Source organism: Emydura macquarii, unplaced genomic scaffold (assembly GCF_026122565.2).
Source record: "Emydura macquarii macquarii isolate MOO-44397 ecotype Brisbane River unplaced genomic scaffold, CSIRO-AGI_Emac_v2 contig_2422, whole genome shotgun sequence".
NCBI lineage: Eukaryota > Metazoa > Chordata > Testudines > Chelidae > Emydura > Emydura macquarii.
In genome coordinates this window covers 1550279-1566944 of record NW_027132559.1, presented here as the reverse complement: position 1 = coordinate 1566944, position 16666 = coordinate 1550279, and the positions used below count along the sequence as shown (strand labels likewise).

The 16666-nt window shown below is 38.6% G+C and overlaps 1 protein-coding gene across 3 annotated transcripts in view; it reads right to left on the bottom strand.

The window, feature by feature from the left end:
- Positions 1-3338: 3338 nt before the first annotated feature.
- TOPBP1 (DNA topoisomerase II binding protein 1) overlaps positions 3339-16666 on the bottom strand; it is a 38383-nt gene continuing 25055 nt past the window's right edge. For all 3 annotated transcript variants that reach the window (XM_067561749.1, XM_067561752.1, XM_067561751.1), the window contains exons 17-28: positions 16362-16485; positions 15637-15783; positions 14983-15088; positions 14293-14485; positions 13021-13244; positions 11184-11350; positions 8605-8716; positions 7570-7733; positions 6394-6534; positions 5345-5434; positions 4680-4841; positions 3339-4045 (exon numbers count right to left, since the gene is read on the bottom strand). In XM_067561749.1, the coding sequence (XP_067417850.1) occupies positions 3902-4045; positions 4680-4841; positions 5345-5434; positions 6394-6534; positions 7570-7733; positions 8605-8716; positions 11184-11350; positions 13021-13244; positions 14293-14485; positions 14983-15088; positions 15637-15783; positions 16362-16485 (1774 nt within the window). In that variant the 3' untranslated portion in view covers positions 3339-3901. The remainder of the gene's footprint in view (positions 4046-4679; positions 4842-5344; positions 5435-6393; positions 6535-7569; positions 7734-8604; positions 8717-11183; positions 11351-13020; positions 13245-14292; positions 14486-14982; positions 15089-15636; positions 15784-16361; positions 16486-16666) is intronic.

Below are 16666 nucleotides of genomic sequence, written 5' to 3'. Positions count from 1 at the left end.
CTGGCTCCAAGCATGCATTTTGAGGATGCATCTGAGGGCGATACACCAGGCTAGATCCAGGATCTCTCTCCCTGCTTCTTAAACCATTTCTATTAGGAGTGGGCCAAGATAACCTCAGGCTAATGGGTGCTATGCACGGTAGAACTGGGATATTCTTTCCAGTTCTGTCGTCCGTCCGTCCGTGTCTGCCCGCCCCGCGCGCCCCCCCCCCCCCAAATCTCCATCCCTCTTCAGGGACCCCTCTCACAAGCAACTTTTTATACAGTAGGAACAAGTGTTCCTAAGGGCAGGAGCAGTAGAGGAGATGCCTCAGGAGTTAAGGAGAAAGAGGTTCTATTCCTGATATTTCCTAATCCCAAAGGCCAAAGGAGGTCTCAAAACCTTTCTCAACCTGTGAAACCTCAAAAGATTCATGAAGAAACTGAAATTTCGCATGGTATCTTTGGCCATCATCATTCCCTCCCTGGATCTGGGGGACTGGTATGCCGCCCTCTACCTGAAGAACACATACTTTCATATTTCAATAATCCCATCTCTCATATTCATGGTAAAGCACACCGCTTAACAATTTACAGTCCTTCCAATCGACTTGTCAGCGGCCCCTTGCCTATTTACCAAGTGCATGGCAGTTGTCGCCGCCTTCCTGAGGAGACCACAGGTGCAGGTGTTCCTGTGTCTAAACGACTGGCTTGTCAAGGGCTGCTCTTGGGCACAGGTAGGGGCACATGTGACCCTACTACTGTCAACATTTGGCAGACTGGGTCTACTGCTGAACATCCCCAAGTTAACCCAATCCCTCACCCAGAGGATAGAGTTTATAGGAGCTGTCTTAGACTCCACTCATGCCAGGGCATTCCTACTGGAGTCTCGCTTCTGGACCATTTACTCCATCATGGAGGACTTCAGGCAGTTTCCCACCATGACGGTGCAGAGCTGCTTGAAGCTGCTTGGTCACATGGCCGCATTCTGAAAATTGACCATTTATTCCTGCCCTTTGTTTCCTGTCTTTTAACCAATTACTGAACCATGAGAGGACCTTCCCTCTTATCCCATGACTGCTGGAACCAGTCACTGATTCAAATCTGCCCTTGTAATCATTTAAGAGGTGGACAGTGGCGGTACATAAAATAAGTTAGCGACCACAGTACCAGTTAGACCAGTGTGTGTATCTAGCACCATCACAACTGACACTCTTGTTAGTATTTAAACCATGCATTAGACTTTCATTAGACTTTCCAGCTCAACAAGTCCATAGTGCACCATTTCTGTCAACAGAACTTCAGTTGCTTGGACCAGCACCTTTTTAAGAGCACTAAATGCATTTCAGATCTCACAGCACTTGCTTCTCTTACCTCACTTTTCTGATAGTTCCTTTAGAATTTCTTCCTCTTGTCAACATGCCTTATAGCTTTCACTGTCCATCTCCTATTCTCCTAGTGTTTTCTCCAGGTAGTACCTTCTTTGCCTGGGGAAATCAGAAATCTCTCTTTCTGTTTATCATTGCATCTAGAACATCCACATGGGTGTCTTGCAGCCAACTCAACTGAGACAAAAACTGAACTCAGCTTTTCCCCCAAACTCTTTCCTCGTCTCCATTCGCTCCCTATTCAATGGGCTCATCGGTTTCATTTTTTTTTATTCCTTCCCTCACATGATTTATTGCTAATAAACCCTGCTGGTTTTTCCTCTATATTTCCAGAATCCATCCATCCATCCATCCTTCTCTAGTTCATCATTAAAAATGTCATCCAGGCCTTTGTCTTCCATCTTAACTATTGTAAATTCCTCCCCACTCTGGTCTCCTTTTCCATCAAATATGTGGATGTAAAAGCTTAGTTTAGCTACTCCAATATTTGCACGGTCTGTGTCATTCTAACCTCCAAGGCCCAGTCATAATTAAGTTCTCACTTACCTCATCTCTCATTCCCACACTTACTCCACCCAAACAGCACATCTAAAATTTCCCTTTCATGTATTTTTATGTTTGTCTCTTTGCTCATTCTCTTAAATCTTAATTTAGAGCTTGATTGTAAATGTGAGTAAATATCAGAATCAGGCCCTAATATGATAAGCTCTTTGGGGGGAGCTCCACAACTTTTTGTCTTGAAACATTATGCAGATTTATGCTAATTCCCCTTAGCATCTTGGTTTTTTATTTTGTGTATCATCCCAAATGTAAGGGCATGTGTTTTCTTGTCATGAGTTTGGTAATCTCCTCAGTATAAGTCAGTGCTCTAAATAAACACAATCAAAAATGCTATCATCTTTTTTGGGTAATCAAAAGAATGAGATAGCTGCACTAACACAAGCCTCACTGATATTTCCAAAGTTGTAGAGCCATTAGTGCTAACCTATGGTAATAGCAGACAATTTTCTCTTCTACCATCAGCAATTCCATTATACTACTCTGTTTAAGTATGTGTGTACATAATGTAAGTAAGGAAGTCACCTACTTCCCCTGGTAGGCTTTGAAAATTAATGTATATACTTATTTCAACATTTTCAGCAAGGGTTCAACTATTCATCTTTTTAAATGAAAGTTTTGTCACAGCCACATAAGACTGTAGTGCAGCATCTCACTAATAGGACATGATAAATATCAGACCAAGATATGCAACACAGTGCACTGCAAGACTTGTAAACTCACTAAATGTGAGTTAACAGTGATGGAGGAGAGTTAGAGGGATCACTCAGATAACAATAGAAATTATGCCTAGTGCTATATATAGCTGCCTGATTTCTGATCTTGTGTCTACTGTGACACTAGAAAGAGAAGCGATTATTTTTAAAATAGACTATCATGGTCCTAGTTAAAGGACTAGCTGCACCTCTTTCCTGTCTTATATCTTTTGTCAGCTTGGGATGGAATTGATGATTTTTTCACTTAGGCCAGCAGCAGACTATGTTGCCACATTTAGACCAACCACTTATCACTCTGCAAGTCTGACTGAGTTTTAGGTAGTTGTGGTTCCCCCCTTCAAGAACTGGTGACCAGTGATATTGACCAACATCCTTCTTAAAACATTAAGCAGTTGGAAGAAAATATTTAAAAAACATTTTTTTATAAACAGCCTACCTGCATATTTAGTCTAAGCTTGGATTGAAACATAAGATGAAATATCCACTTCTGTATATGGTACAGAGAGATGCTCATTGAAATATCAGTAGGTAAAGAGAAGTACTCCATTTCTGCCTCTGTCAGACTTAAGCTGAGACCTCAGTTAAGTAACTTCATCTATCTATCAGCTCTCCTCCTCTTGTAAACCTGGGTTACTACTACATAGGTTTGTTGCAATAATTAACATTTGCAAAGTACTCGGAGGCTCCCAGATTAAAGATTCTATAGCAGTATAAAATGTATTTTATTAGTCTGTGTGCACTCTGTTCACAATGAATTTAGAAAACTTCATCTTTTTCTCACACCTACTTCTTCCCTTGCCCTTCCAAAATTAAAATATAGGTTGGGGGGAAGCGCATGCATATAAGAGTCCATCATCCTGTGGCAAACCTAACAGCAATCCTACTAATTGATACTATCTTTACTTCAGAGTAAAGCAAGGATCAAGGATGTTTTTAAAAAAGCATAATTTCAGGAAACCTTTACTTCATCTCTCCATTCTCAGCTTTTATTACAGGCTAATGTCCCTAAGTGAACTGAAAGTCTATCAAAATATTAAGTAGACAAAATATTTTCTTGTACAAATGTGGATGGTGTCATTAGGTGTCACTAACAAAGTAAAGCAATCTTTCTAACTAATATTACAGCAAACTAAACATAGGAACTTTTTATGTACATTCAATTCAAAGTGAAATTAAAAAGCCTTTAATTTTTTCAACATTGAGTGGAAAAATATTTTTAAATAGGAATATAAAATACATTAATTAAAAATGGAGAATCTCCTCAGTGTATCCTGGATCTTTTGACTATGCTCGTTTCTTCAAGTGCTTTTCTCTTCTGCGATAGTCCAGGTCCAAGTTCTTTGCTATTTTGAAGATAAGCAACAGCTTCCGGGAGACAGTAACACTCTATCGGAGGTGGAAGCTCCTTCAAAAAGAGAACAGTGGTTTAATCAAATCTATTTGTTTAGCTGCACAGCATTAAAAGGAGTATTCTAGCAGCCAAATAAAATTAAAAAGGGTTCATCAGACTGGGGCCCTGTATGAAGGAATTATCAAACATATCCTAACTGACATTCTGAGAGAATTGCTCATTGAAGTTTTTCTGATTTGGCATGGAATTATCAAAAATTTCTCAGAGTCCTGATGCAAAATGCATCTATCTAAATCTCAAGGCCATGCACACAGTTTTTAGTATATAGTAAAAACCATCTAGCTACAACAATATATATATCCAGTTCCAGCATGGAGACAAACCTGTCTTTTAGGGGCCAGAATTGAAATTCAGCACAAGAATATTAATATTAGCGTTTATGATCAGAGTTATGGGAAAGCCAGCAATAAAAGTCTAAAATTGGAACATTAATACCAAAAGTCAGCGTTTCACTACAAACAAATGAGGATAGCTCTCCGCCCTAATTACATACACTAGTTTCATTCAATAAACTAATGGGTTAAGCAGTGTACTTTAATAAGCATGATTTGCATATATTTGGTGTTCTAGATTTGGACCATTTTCTTCTAAGCAAAAAAGTAGTATATAATACCACTAATGTGCACACCTGTACGAGGTAGTCAGCAATGTACTCTGGTTTCAAGCAGTACACTCCTTGGGCAGCAGCCTCCACTATGTTAACTCTGGAATCATCTGGTTTCAGTTTACTGAAGTCAGCAAAAAGGTGAGTAGCTTCTTTATAGAGAAGCAGAGAATGACCTGGCAGCACCTGCAGATTTAAACACAACAAAGTACTGTTTCATTTTTGTGTCTATTGCTATTGGCAGTTGAGTGTACATGTTTTACAGACTATGTCTACACTATTAACAGTTCATCACCAGAAAACGGAGTACCAATTGTAACCTCATTCTATAAAATAGTTTACATTCCAGTGAGAGGAAGAGTGGTCTTGTTAGGGCAACAGATGGGGATCCAGCAGTAGGTTCAAATCCCACCACTAACTTCCTGTGAAACCCTGGACAAGTTACTTAATCTCTCTGTCTCAGTACCCTCTCTGCAAAGGGGACATCACAACTTCCTTTGTCTGTCCTGTCTATTTAGATAATAAGCAATTTGGGTCAAGGACTGCTCTTCCTATTTGCATATACAGTGCCTAGCACAACAGGGCCTCTTAGTACTACTGTTACACAAACTATAACCACCAAACAAACAGAAAACCAGTGTTCGTAAAATAATGTAATTTATTGAATGGAATTTTAAAGAGTCACACACCTTCGCTCCTCCTGACTGAAGAAGACGCTTGAATCCTGCTTCCTTGGTGTGGTCAACATTCAAAATTACTTTCCAGCCACTAAATGCCCCCTACATAAAAGATTCAGTTTTAAAAAATTAAACCCCATCCAGGAACATTCTGTAAAGCCAAGATTGATCACATACACACCATCCAGACTTTTTTTTATTTTTAAAACAGCAGCAGCAGGAGTACACAACATACAAGCAAGGGACCAACTTCCAGCCCAAGGTATACAACATTTCACCTGGCTACCCTCTCCTGGTTAACTGTAGGGTGAGACAACAAAGTCAATAAATTGCAAATGAATTCAGACCAAGTATTTTCTAGTGTGTTTCAGGAAGGCTTGGAGTACAACAAAATATTAGGGTCATGTGCATTCATTTTTATTTAAAATGTCAAATGTAAATATATAAGCAAATCAAGCATAGCCCTAAATGGTCCTGGCAAGATGCTAATTATGCACCTCTTAACCAATGAGGTCAGGCACCCATATTTTACAGGATGCAATACTCAATTCTTTAGTGGGTGTCTTATGTGTTGGATTATGAAGGGTAAAATTCAAAAGTGTTTAAGTGAAAAAAAAAATCAATGGGACTTAAGCTCCTAAATTGCTTAGGTGGTTCTGAAAATTTTACCCTAAAACAAATGTGTGATGGAAAATACAGCTGTCACAGGAGTTTAGAATCATAAAAAGTGTAATTACCAGTTTTAATGTTAAAAATCAATGAAGCAGTTGTTATTTAAGTATTAGGGTTTCCAGTTTGCATGCTAGTTAGCAATGGGAGTTGTTGCAATCGCCAGTGCCAAGAGGGGACAAAAACCATTAATAAATCTTTAACACTAATGTTTAATACTGACAATAAAAGCTTTTAGGAAAAAGGATTGATTAAATTATAATGGATCCAGCTAGAATGTTTTGTTTTTAAAAGAAATCAAAGCAAATAACCCTTTCTTGGCACAGTCTCTCTGGGTTTCTGGGAGCCTCTCTCCCAGCATCAAGTGTTACACTTCACATGTTTCTAAATACCTCAATGATGCCAGTTTCCTGCCTTCTTTTATGGATTTTTTTCCTCCATCTCATGGCTGCAAGTGCTAGTTTCTTCTGGTTTACATTGACTCCAGACAAAACATTGAGTATGGAGTTACTTCCCCATTCATAATCTTCCTCCTAGAACAATTATAGCCTCTAATTACAACAGAGCCCCACCAACAGCAGAAAATTAAAAAACAAAACATGAACACACTAACTTTGCATATCAATTTTACCTGACAGAAAGCACAGTATTAGTTACTAAAATTAAAGACAGTGGCTCTTGGTTAAACATTAATTTTTGTCTATGTGGATAGAGCCTCTCACTTTGATTTTAAATAAATTTAGTGTTTTTATTAATCTAAATGATCTCTAGGCAGCTCTGGGTTCCACTTGTGGTTTGAGACAGTGCCATGTAACCACTAAGCAGGAGAGACTGAAAGCCACCCTCACTTACTCTCAGTCTCTTCCTTAGTTTCTCTGATTTCTTCCTGCACAGGACAAGTGGCTTATTTTTATTCGTAGAGGTTAAAAAAACCAGAAAACAAAACTTTGTAAGTTAGCCCAGTCAATAGAGCTGCTAGACCTTGGAGAAATGAAAAAAATAAAAAAAGAGACTGGTTTTCAGACTATATTGACATGCTGTAATAATAATTAGTAGTGCTCTGAAACAACTTAAGGTATCAATGGTATTTTAGAATATCTCTAAGAATAGATTCAATTGCACATAAAAAAGGAAATACAAAACTGAAAAGGAAGGCAGGAAGGAGTTCAGTTATCTAGAATGTTATGCTTATAAACTATATGCCAGGTTTTAACTCCTGGCATAACAGGATACATCACTTTGTTTTCAGCCATTGATCATATTTTACCTACGGCACTTCACTCTAAACATTTAAAAGTGACTAGTCATTATGGGTGCCTCAGTTGCTGGAGGACCAAACTTAGACACCTGGAAAGGAACCAAGGGAGGCTGAGCAATTTCTTAAAGTCAGATCATTTAATATGCCAAGAACTGGGCAACCAAAATCACTTTTCGTCACTTGAGAACTTTGTCCATAAGTTCCTGCCATTAGCTCTTGTGAAGGCTTTAAAAGCATTTTATTACTAAAATTAAAACACCAAAGGAGATGCAACAACTGACATATGTGTGTTACTAAGAGAGTTATGAACCTGAACAAAGCAGCCAGCTGCTCTGCATGCTTCCAGGTAGGAACGATGAAGCACCCACTTTCCAGCAGCCATCGAGGCCAAGTATTTCTCGTTTCGAAGAGGATGTCCCACAATGATGTGTGTGCAACTTGGATCAAAACACTGCTTCTCCAGCACCATTCCACCTTGAAACATGGGAGTGAGTGTGATTCAGATTATTTAAAGTAAGGCTCTACCACAGAAATGCTAATTTAAAAAATGAGGAACTATTTTATAATACAGACAAACTGCAGTGCTATGCACGCTGGAATCTAGCAGAAAGCCTTGCACTTCATTGATATAACCTCATACATAGAAGTCAGAGGGGGAGAAAGCTCTGATAGAAGGCAGTGCCGCTGTAACACAGGCAAACACCACCTTGGCACTGGCAAGCTTGAGGCACTGGGGGGGGAGAGGGGGAGCCTTTGGAACTTAGAAGAAAGGGGAAAAACACTAGGCAGGCATCTTCCAAGAACAAAGAGGGACTCTTCTGTAGAAAAACCCCACAGAGCAAATCCCAGTAGATGAAAAGTGTCACCCTTTTGGTGATAAGGTTGATTCTTCAAGTAATGAAAGCGTAACGATAGAACTATATGGCCATGCCTTCACTGCTAAAAAAGGTTTACTTTTTATCTCAAGGTAACTAATGCGCATAAGCTATTCTGAGGTAAAAATCAGAGAAGACAAAGCACTTCAGTTTTTGTAAAGTATGCGAGGTCAGTGCTACACTTGTGCCAGGCTTGAACATTACCTAGTTTATCTCACAGAAAAACTCAAGTGTCTTAGCTATCACATTGTAAAAACAAAGTGAAGACAACACATTAGGTATCCTCAATGGTAAACACACCCTACCCCTTTTTGTCAGTGAAGACCTAGCCAGAGTCTTGAGAGCTACAGGTTTGAAACCTCAGGTGTAGATTAGCAATGCATTAATAGAGGCCTCTTTTCATTCCAAAGAGTCCCAAACAAAACTTGGTGACATACAGAATTCTGAAAGTTTCACAAACATCTTGTTACCTAGTTCCTCAATCAGATGGCAGTAATCAATTCGTTCTTGAGGATTAAGTGAAGACAGCTGGAATTTACGTTGTTTTTCTGATTCTTTATCAACTTCATCTACTGTAATAGCCTGGAATACAATAAAAGTTTGGGGAAGGGTGGGGTAGAAAAATGAATACCCAACTATTTCTCTATTGAGTATTCAAGATTTTCCAACATTGGGTTTTCTCTCTATTGTGAGGTTTGAGAAGGCACAACCAGACCTATCAGTCATTAGACGGGTTTGGCTTCCAGTCAAGTAGACCACATCCAAAGTTGAAAAATATATTCTAACATTCAGCGTCAACCTAACACTTAATTTCCCCTGGTTTCACTTGTCTGCAAGGCATAGTTTAATAATCTGTCAAGAAAAGAGCTTTTTCATTCTAATTGATGGAATGGCAAGCTGGACACACTGAAAAAATCAAATATCAAACGTACCTCCTCATCTGTCTTATCCAACCTTTCTATTCCTACAGTGGGATTCTATAAGTAGCAAAATCCCAGAGGGCTTCAAGTAATTTACAAGTTGAAAAATGTGTTAAGACAAACTGTTGGGACTTCCACAGCATGTAGTACTCTGCTGCCAAAAGTAGCATCCAATGAAGCTTATACATCTAACTTGTAGCATGTGGTAAACACACAAATAGATGTCCGGGGTGCTTCCTTGCAAACCTCTTCATAGATAAAGGATCTTTCAGCTGAGGAAACTGATACTGCCTTTGTTCGATGGGCTTTGATCTTTCCTGTCAAGTTGTGCTCCTTCACTTTTTGTATGCTGCCTCAATGCCAACTAGCTTTAGGTGCTTTTTTGCCTTTTACTGCTGGGTACTATAGAAATAACCCAATGATAGTCTTACCAGGTAGTTTTTAAATTGATCTGTGTGCACACCTTAGGTTTTGTGCCAAATGATGGAAGAACTCTCTCCAGAGATCTGTGAAATACCACATCACTGTTGCTGGAATCTCCCTCTGCACCAAAAGTGTCTGTTCATTTCTGTACCACTGCTAGAGTCACCTGGGTGAAGGAGGCCAAAGCAGGATCACTCTTCTTATTCCATGTGACAGTCTGCACTATGCTAGTGGGTGCACATGCCAAAATGGAATGAGCTGTTGCTACTAGTCTGTATTAGGGGGTTAGTGCTGAGGCTTAAAATCTGGAGCAGAAGGGCAAAGGCTGCTCCTGACAGTAAACAAGACAAAGTGCTCCTGCCCAGGAAGATTATAGGAGAGATAAGCATAACAAACACCTTTTCTCCTTGGGCTTCTGCTCATCATGGGGTGGTGTCCAGGCTGAAGAAGAAAAACATAGAACCAACTTGGCAATTTAATAGTTTTTCCTCTCTGCTCTGTAGCATGCAAAGAGGTGGTCTGGAAAGAGCCTGCAGCTGCCACCAGGAAGATCAAACTGAGTTTTCCAAAAGGGAAAAATTAAGCAACTGCCCAATGATTGATAGGTCTGGTCTTGCATAAAGTAAAGAGTAGAGGGGAAACCCACTGTAGGGCTAGCAAGCCTGGATGAGAAAGAACAGTAACACATTCCAAGCAAGGCTTATTTACTAGTGAGAGGAAATATACCACTGAACACACCTGCATGTTGAAAAGCTCAAGCAATTAAATTATACAATGGACTAGTGAACTAAGGGCTAGACTAATTTTCCATAGCCCTTTGTGCATTTGCTACAGAATGGTTCTATTTTAAAACAGATTTTCAGCACTGACAGCTTGTTTTTAAGCATTAATGCAACATACCACCCAAGTGATTAATCAAAAACAACTTTCCCCCATTATTATGAAGTCGTTAAAGAGGCTCTAAACACTACAGAACCCCCAACCTTGACCCCACCTCAGCCTATAAAAATCTATTTCATTAACATGACGAGAAAGTGGATGAAAGTGATATTTTTCTTTTTAAAAATAACATTTTGTTGCTCTCAAGAAAAATGATAAATGATTTAGATAACATGTTCTATGAGGAAAGGTTAAAAAAACTGGCCATGTTTAGTACTGAGAAAAGACGATTTAGGGGAGACCTGATAACAGTCTTCAAATATATTAAAGGCTATTCTGAAGAGAAGAGGGTTCAACTGTTGATCAGACGGAAGATCACACAAAAAGGAACGGGTTCAATCTGCAGCAAGGAAGATTTAAGTTAGGAAGTTTTTCCTAATATCTGTGAGGGTAATGTTCTGGAATGGGCTTACAAGGGAGGTTGTGGAATTCCCACCACTGTAGGCTTTTAAGAACAAGTTGGACAAATGTCAAAAATGGTTTAGGTTTACTTGGTCCTGCCTCAGCACAGGAGGATGGACTAGATGATCTCTTAAGGTCTCTTCCAGCCCTACATTTTTATGACTTGTTCAGAGTCTCTTGGAAGAAATGAAAAATTTGGAACTAAAAGTACACTGAATAGAAATTATCCACTTTCAAAAAAATGTTAAACTGATAAATACACTCACTGTCAACTTCAAATATTAGATGCAATGTAATAGTACACTGGCCATTTCTTCACAGTGCAAGTATGATTCTTTTAAAATAAGTATGCTGCTATAACAAACCTTTTCTTTGGGCTGTGGAGCCACAGGAGGGTTAGCCAGTGGGAAGGCAATGCTGGGGGCCTGCGGTGTGGGGATCACATGATCATCTTTTACTGGGGTTTCTGGATTGCTATATGTTGGATGCTTTGGGACTGCAGCCGCACCTGTGTTCTGAGTCTCACGAACAGCTGTGGATAGTAAGTCACTGTTGCATGATTTTGTTTGACTGAATTACAACTAAAAAACATGTAAAACCCAAATGGACAAGAAACAAATGCCATCACGACATTTACTCTGCATTTTCAGAAACAACTGCTTATTTCCTGTCTTAAAATTTACATCCTTTCACTATAAGGCAGCAGTTGAGTTGTTGAAAGCCTCATGTTTTTTTACTATCTTGAGATTTCTCTACTTCCCAATTAAGTTGACTCCTTAAGCTAACTTGATATGAAGCACTCAAACTGTCCAAAGAAGAGGGCTGCACTGATTTAACTAGATTGGTTTATAAACCAATTTAGTTAAATCACTACAACTTTCTCATGTAAGACTGGGCCAAAGGAACCATCATCCAGGTATGCTGCTGCTTCGAACAGAAAAACTGTAAGGGCATGGGAGAAGTCAGGAATGCCCTTTACCCACACATACCAAGCTACAAAAAGCTTGCTGCAGAAGGAGGCAAAGGGAGAATATTGTGAAGATCAATATGACAGTATATGAAGTATTCATGCATGGTCTGAAATGAGCACAGGACTGATGAGTCAGGAATTCCTGATTTCTAATCTCAGCTCTGTCAATGACTCACAGTCGAGTCTTGGGCAAATCATTTCTGTTCCAGTTTCCCAATCTGTAAAAAGCCACAGTAATATTTACATCACAAAGGTTTTTTGAGTATTAATGTTTCCATAGCACTTTGAACATATAAAGCACTATGAGAGTGATAATCATCATTACTGATCTCTCCCTGCAGAGCTGCCCGATGACTGCCCATCTGCTTGCCTCCACCCCCATTCCCTCACCTTTAGCTCTTTTTTTTCTGCAGTCAAGAGAAGAGTGAAAACCAGGCAGCATCTCCTGCTCCATCCACCTCAAAAGAGACTATTCACTATCTCTCAAGTAGATGGAATGGAGAGAAGGGGAACCAGAATAGATGACTCAGCAGAGTTTCTTCTCCAGTCCTGACAGCAGTATAAAAAGGCTTGCAGGGAGGGTAGAAGGAAATAGCGAGGCAGGGAGTATAAGCAGCTGCATTTGTAAATATAACAGGAAAGATGAGAATAATAACTTGACTGCATCCTGGTCCACTGATTTCCCCAGCAGCTTTGCTGCCAGATTTTTATGGGGCTCTTGGTCATTGTTGATCCTTCTCCTGCACCTCCATTCATACCCAGGATAGCTGATTTTCTTCAGCTGCTATTAAAAAGCTCAGATTTTTCAATTGTTACCCACATTAAGATGTCTAAGTGGGCTCAGTAGAGTTACTTGTGTTAATAAATACCATTCAACATGAATAAGGGTTTCAGACTTGGGCCCTAAAGGAAAAGAAGCCTATCTTTAGGCAAGGGCTGCCTCCTCCCTGATGTCAACAAAAAAAAAAAGGTGGAAGAGCAGAGTTCACAAAAAATGAAAAAAACCCAAAAAACAATTTTTTTAAAACACCAAGAATGTTCTGTCACTTATCCTGAGCCTCATATTAAAAAGGGGAAAAAAGGTCAGGTCACTTAGAGAGACCACAACACGCTAAAGCTGAAAAAGATCCATGTAGTAAGTAGTATTGTTTTCCTTTGCTTCTAGAATGCCACTGTATCATAATAAATAATCCTAAATACAGTCCAGATCAAACAAGTATTTCTCTCCTTACCTAATTCAGCAACTTCTCTATCACTTAAGGATTCCCTGAAAGGCGAATCATTCATGTTATTTACATTAATCTGGATTTGTTCAGAGTACTGTGAAGGACTATTGGGCCACTGTAAGTTGCTGACGAGCCTTGCTCTCTCCTCTCTTGCTGTGGGGTCATCCCAGACAATCTGCTCATTTTGTGATGGCTCTGTGTTTACGTCCATCACCGCTTGCCGTGACTGCCTAAGGAACAAAAGACAAAATGCCACATAAGGTCTCCTTAAAAAAAATACATGTACTATACTTGAGGGCAAGGACGTGTTTATCATGTTAACAATGTACTACAATCTTTATTACTGGATAGCATGGTCAGGAAAGAATAAACTTCAATATAAAATTATAAGTCAGGCAGTTTGACTACCCGGGTATCAGAGTCAGCATAGCTGTGAAAAAGTGGCTAACATGAAAAATACTGGTCATTTTTAGTATGTATTATGCTAGTAAGGTGTTCCATAATCAGCATATCCCATACTTTATTGTCCTTATTATCTTGGTGTAAATTTGAAAGTTAAAGGGAGCAATCTTGCTTCTTAGGTGTTCAGCACCTTTAATTTCCAATATTTACCAGGAATCAGGTTTTTTATCATTAATTCCTTTTATCTGGTTTAACTATCAAGTACTTCTCAATTCACAAGGAAAAGAAGAGGATTTAGAGATGTTTTGCAGGAATAACTATTTGTTTTATGATCACAGAAACAACCTAATATTTAAATACATATATAGATAATGTGTTCTCTGCAAAATCTAAGAGAAGAAAAAAAATTGATCTGGAAGTACACATTGTGATCCTAAACAAGATCTGCCAACCTATCATAGGAAAGCACATGCCCTATATTCTAGGTTTTTTAGAAACAAAGGATAGATCTGGAAGGCAATCTCACACCCCTGGTGAATTAACAACGTTTTCATTTTGACTGGAGGTTTTAGCTTTGCTTTTTATATTCCCACAGACCAGAGATGAATTTTAAACTGCAACATGACAGACTTAATTATGTTAGTGGCAAAATGTAATGCTTGAAAGCCTCATAGTCAGAAGCAGTCTTCACATTTGCAAGTGTATAAATGCATAATGAAACAGTGTATTTATAGCTACTGTATGGCAAGTGAGATTTGAAAGGTTATTAGACGTACTTAGTTTTTGCTGTCCAAATTTTTGTAACACAGTCAAAATCAAGTTTAAAAAAAAAAAAAGGCAAGAAAAAGTAAGATACATTTACACATAGAATGATACCTTAGAGCTTCCAAGACTCTACTACGACCATTACGCACAGATCGTTTGCCATCAGGTGTGGTTGGGGAACTGTCAAAACCATTCCTTGAAGAGGATCCTCTTTGTGCTTGTGGCTTCACTATTGATGTTGCAGACATGATCTCCTGTAGTTGCTTTTGAAAGTTCTCCCTCATTTCCAGTGTCTGTGTTAAAACTTGAAGGGAAAGAAAGTAACCACAAGAGTTAGGCCATTTAACTTTACATTTTTAGAATGCCACAGGGATTTAATCAAGTAGCTCCCTTTCAGGGCAAAGATATGTACATCTTTTGACATGTGGCAATACTTTCAATTAAGTCTTTGTTTCACATGACAAATAATTAGCAATATCCAATCTTTGAGAAATTCTAGAATACTGAAGACAACAGACCAACAGGCCAATATTTCATCAGGGATGGTCAGTCATCCTTTATGGATTTACCACGGTCTTTGAAAGCAGGGAACAAAAAATCTCTCTATACCCTTTAGACCTAATGAATAAGAAGCAGCTAGCACTTTTCCAGGGAAGTCTGGACTGCTACGCTGGGCTTAGGTAGGAGAAAAAATGACCCTAAAACCTCCACATATTAATCAAGCTTCCCTGAAACTGTAAAACACTTATAAAACTGTAGTTTCCATAGCTGTTTTAAAAGAAGACAGAATATTTTGTTTACCTCCTTTGGCTTCATTTGCTTCAATTTGCTCCTCCCTTACTGTGACTGCTTCCTTCACCTGGTTAGTAGTTACATCTCCTGCATCATTTTCATCCACTGAAATACCCTAAGAATGTTAAAAATATAGAACTTATAGATCTAATTCTGAAACTGAAAGACTTAGCAACTTGCTGCAGTGTTCAGCAGGAGGTCAGCATATTGGGGTGTACAGGAGACAGGAATGATTCTACCAAAGCTCCACTCCTTCAGACTCAGGTTAGCTGAATGTTTCAGCCACAGCAGTGAAACAGTTAAAAAAAACCCCAAACCACTGACATTGTCAGCATTAGACTACAGATTTAACATCCTATTAAATTCAATAAAATTCACATATTTCAGTCCTATAGTTTATGTCTAACTGAAGGCAGAGACAGGACCACACCTATTCAGATTTGAAGACTGTCCACTCTGATAAGGGCCAGATTTATTTAAGACCATTAGAATGCCGAGAAACTGATGGAACCTCCAGGACAGCTGCATCACTGCTGAACCTGATCCTAGAGGATTACTAAATAATATTTGTATCAGTTTATATTAATTTTGTTAGTGAAACAACTAGATTAAGATGATGCCAATGATTCCAATACAGACCAAAGGTTACATCTTATAGTATACCTCAGCTTCCTTTGCTGTTTTTCCAGTTGATGGAAGTCTAATGGAAGAGGGTCTGCCATCTTCTACTGCACTGATATCCAGACTCATTTTGGGATTGTAAGTGTGAGGGAATAGAGATTCAGGAAGTCGTTTACATTCTTGTGCACTCTGCAAAAAAGTTCATAAATATAAGAAGTTTAAGAAATCTGGGAAGGGCTGAGAGTAATTTAGATAGCATGATGCAAAACTAAATATAAAAAAACAAAAATTACATAGTTGGAAAAAAACATTAACACAGGAGACACATGTAGTTCTTACGATGACAGTAAGCAAGAAATTTTGACTTTCCAAAAAGTTCTGAAGATTTTTCTTCATAACTACTAAATCTAACTTTACTATTGTTCCATTGGCAAATACTTATGTAAACAAGTTATTGTTCAGAGAAACTTCAATCAAAAGCTCTGTCTGCTAACCTGTGTCAATGTATTAGGTATGAAAAGCAAATATATGAAGAAATTGTCAATTTCAGCTCTATAGTCATTTACAAGGGGAAGGTGCACCAATGAAAATTACTTAAAATTTAGAAGGACGAAGCCTGCAAATTAAAAGCATCAACTATTGTGTATGAATAATGTAAATCCATGCATGTGCTTTAAAAGAAAATGGAAAGTCAGTCCAATACATCTGATCTTATCTCCATTCTCCTTCATATCTCAGAGGAAAATAAAAATAAATTTCTTCCATACCTCTAAAAGCCAATGCTCTGAAACAATATGTATGCCCCTTTCTTTAACAGATTTGTACTCCTTGCTGCTGTCATTTTGACGTCCCTGGTAGATGAAGTGAGTTACTGTTTCATCAAAGCACCATCTAGAATAACATCAATAAAATGTAACCTGAAGATATCAACTTTGGTTTAACAGTATAATTATTGCATCCTTGAAACAGAGTCTTAACCCACCAAAACAAATTACAATTACTCTATGAAGAACAACAAAAGCTACAAAAAACTTAGTTAGCTGCCCCTTCAAAAATCACCATCATTCAACAT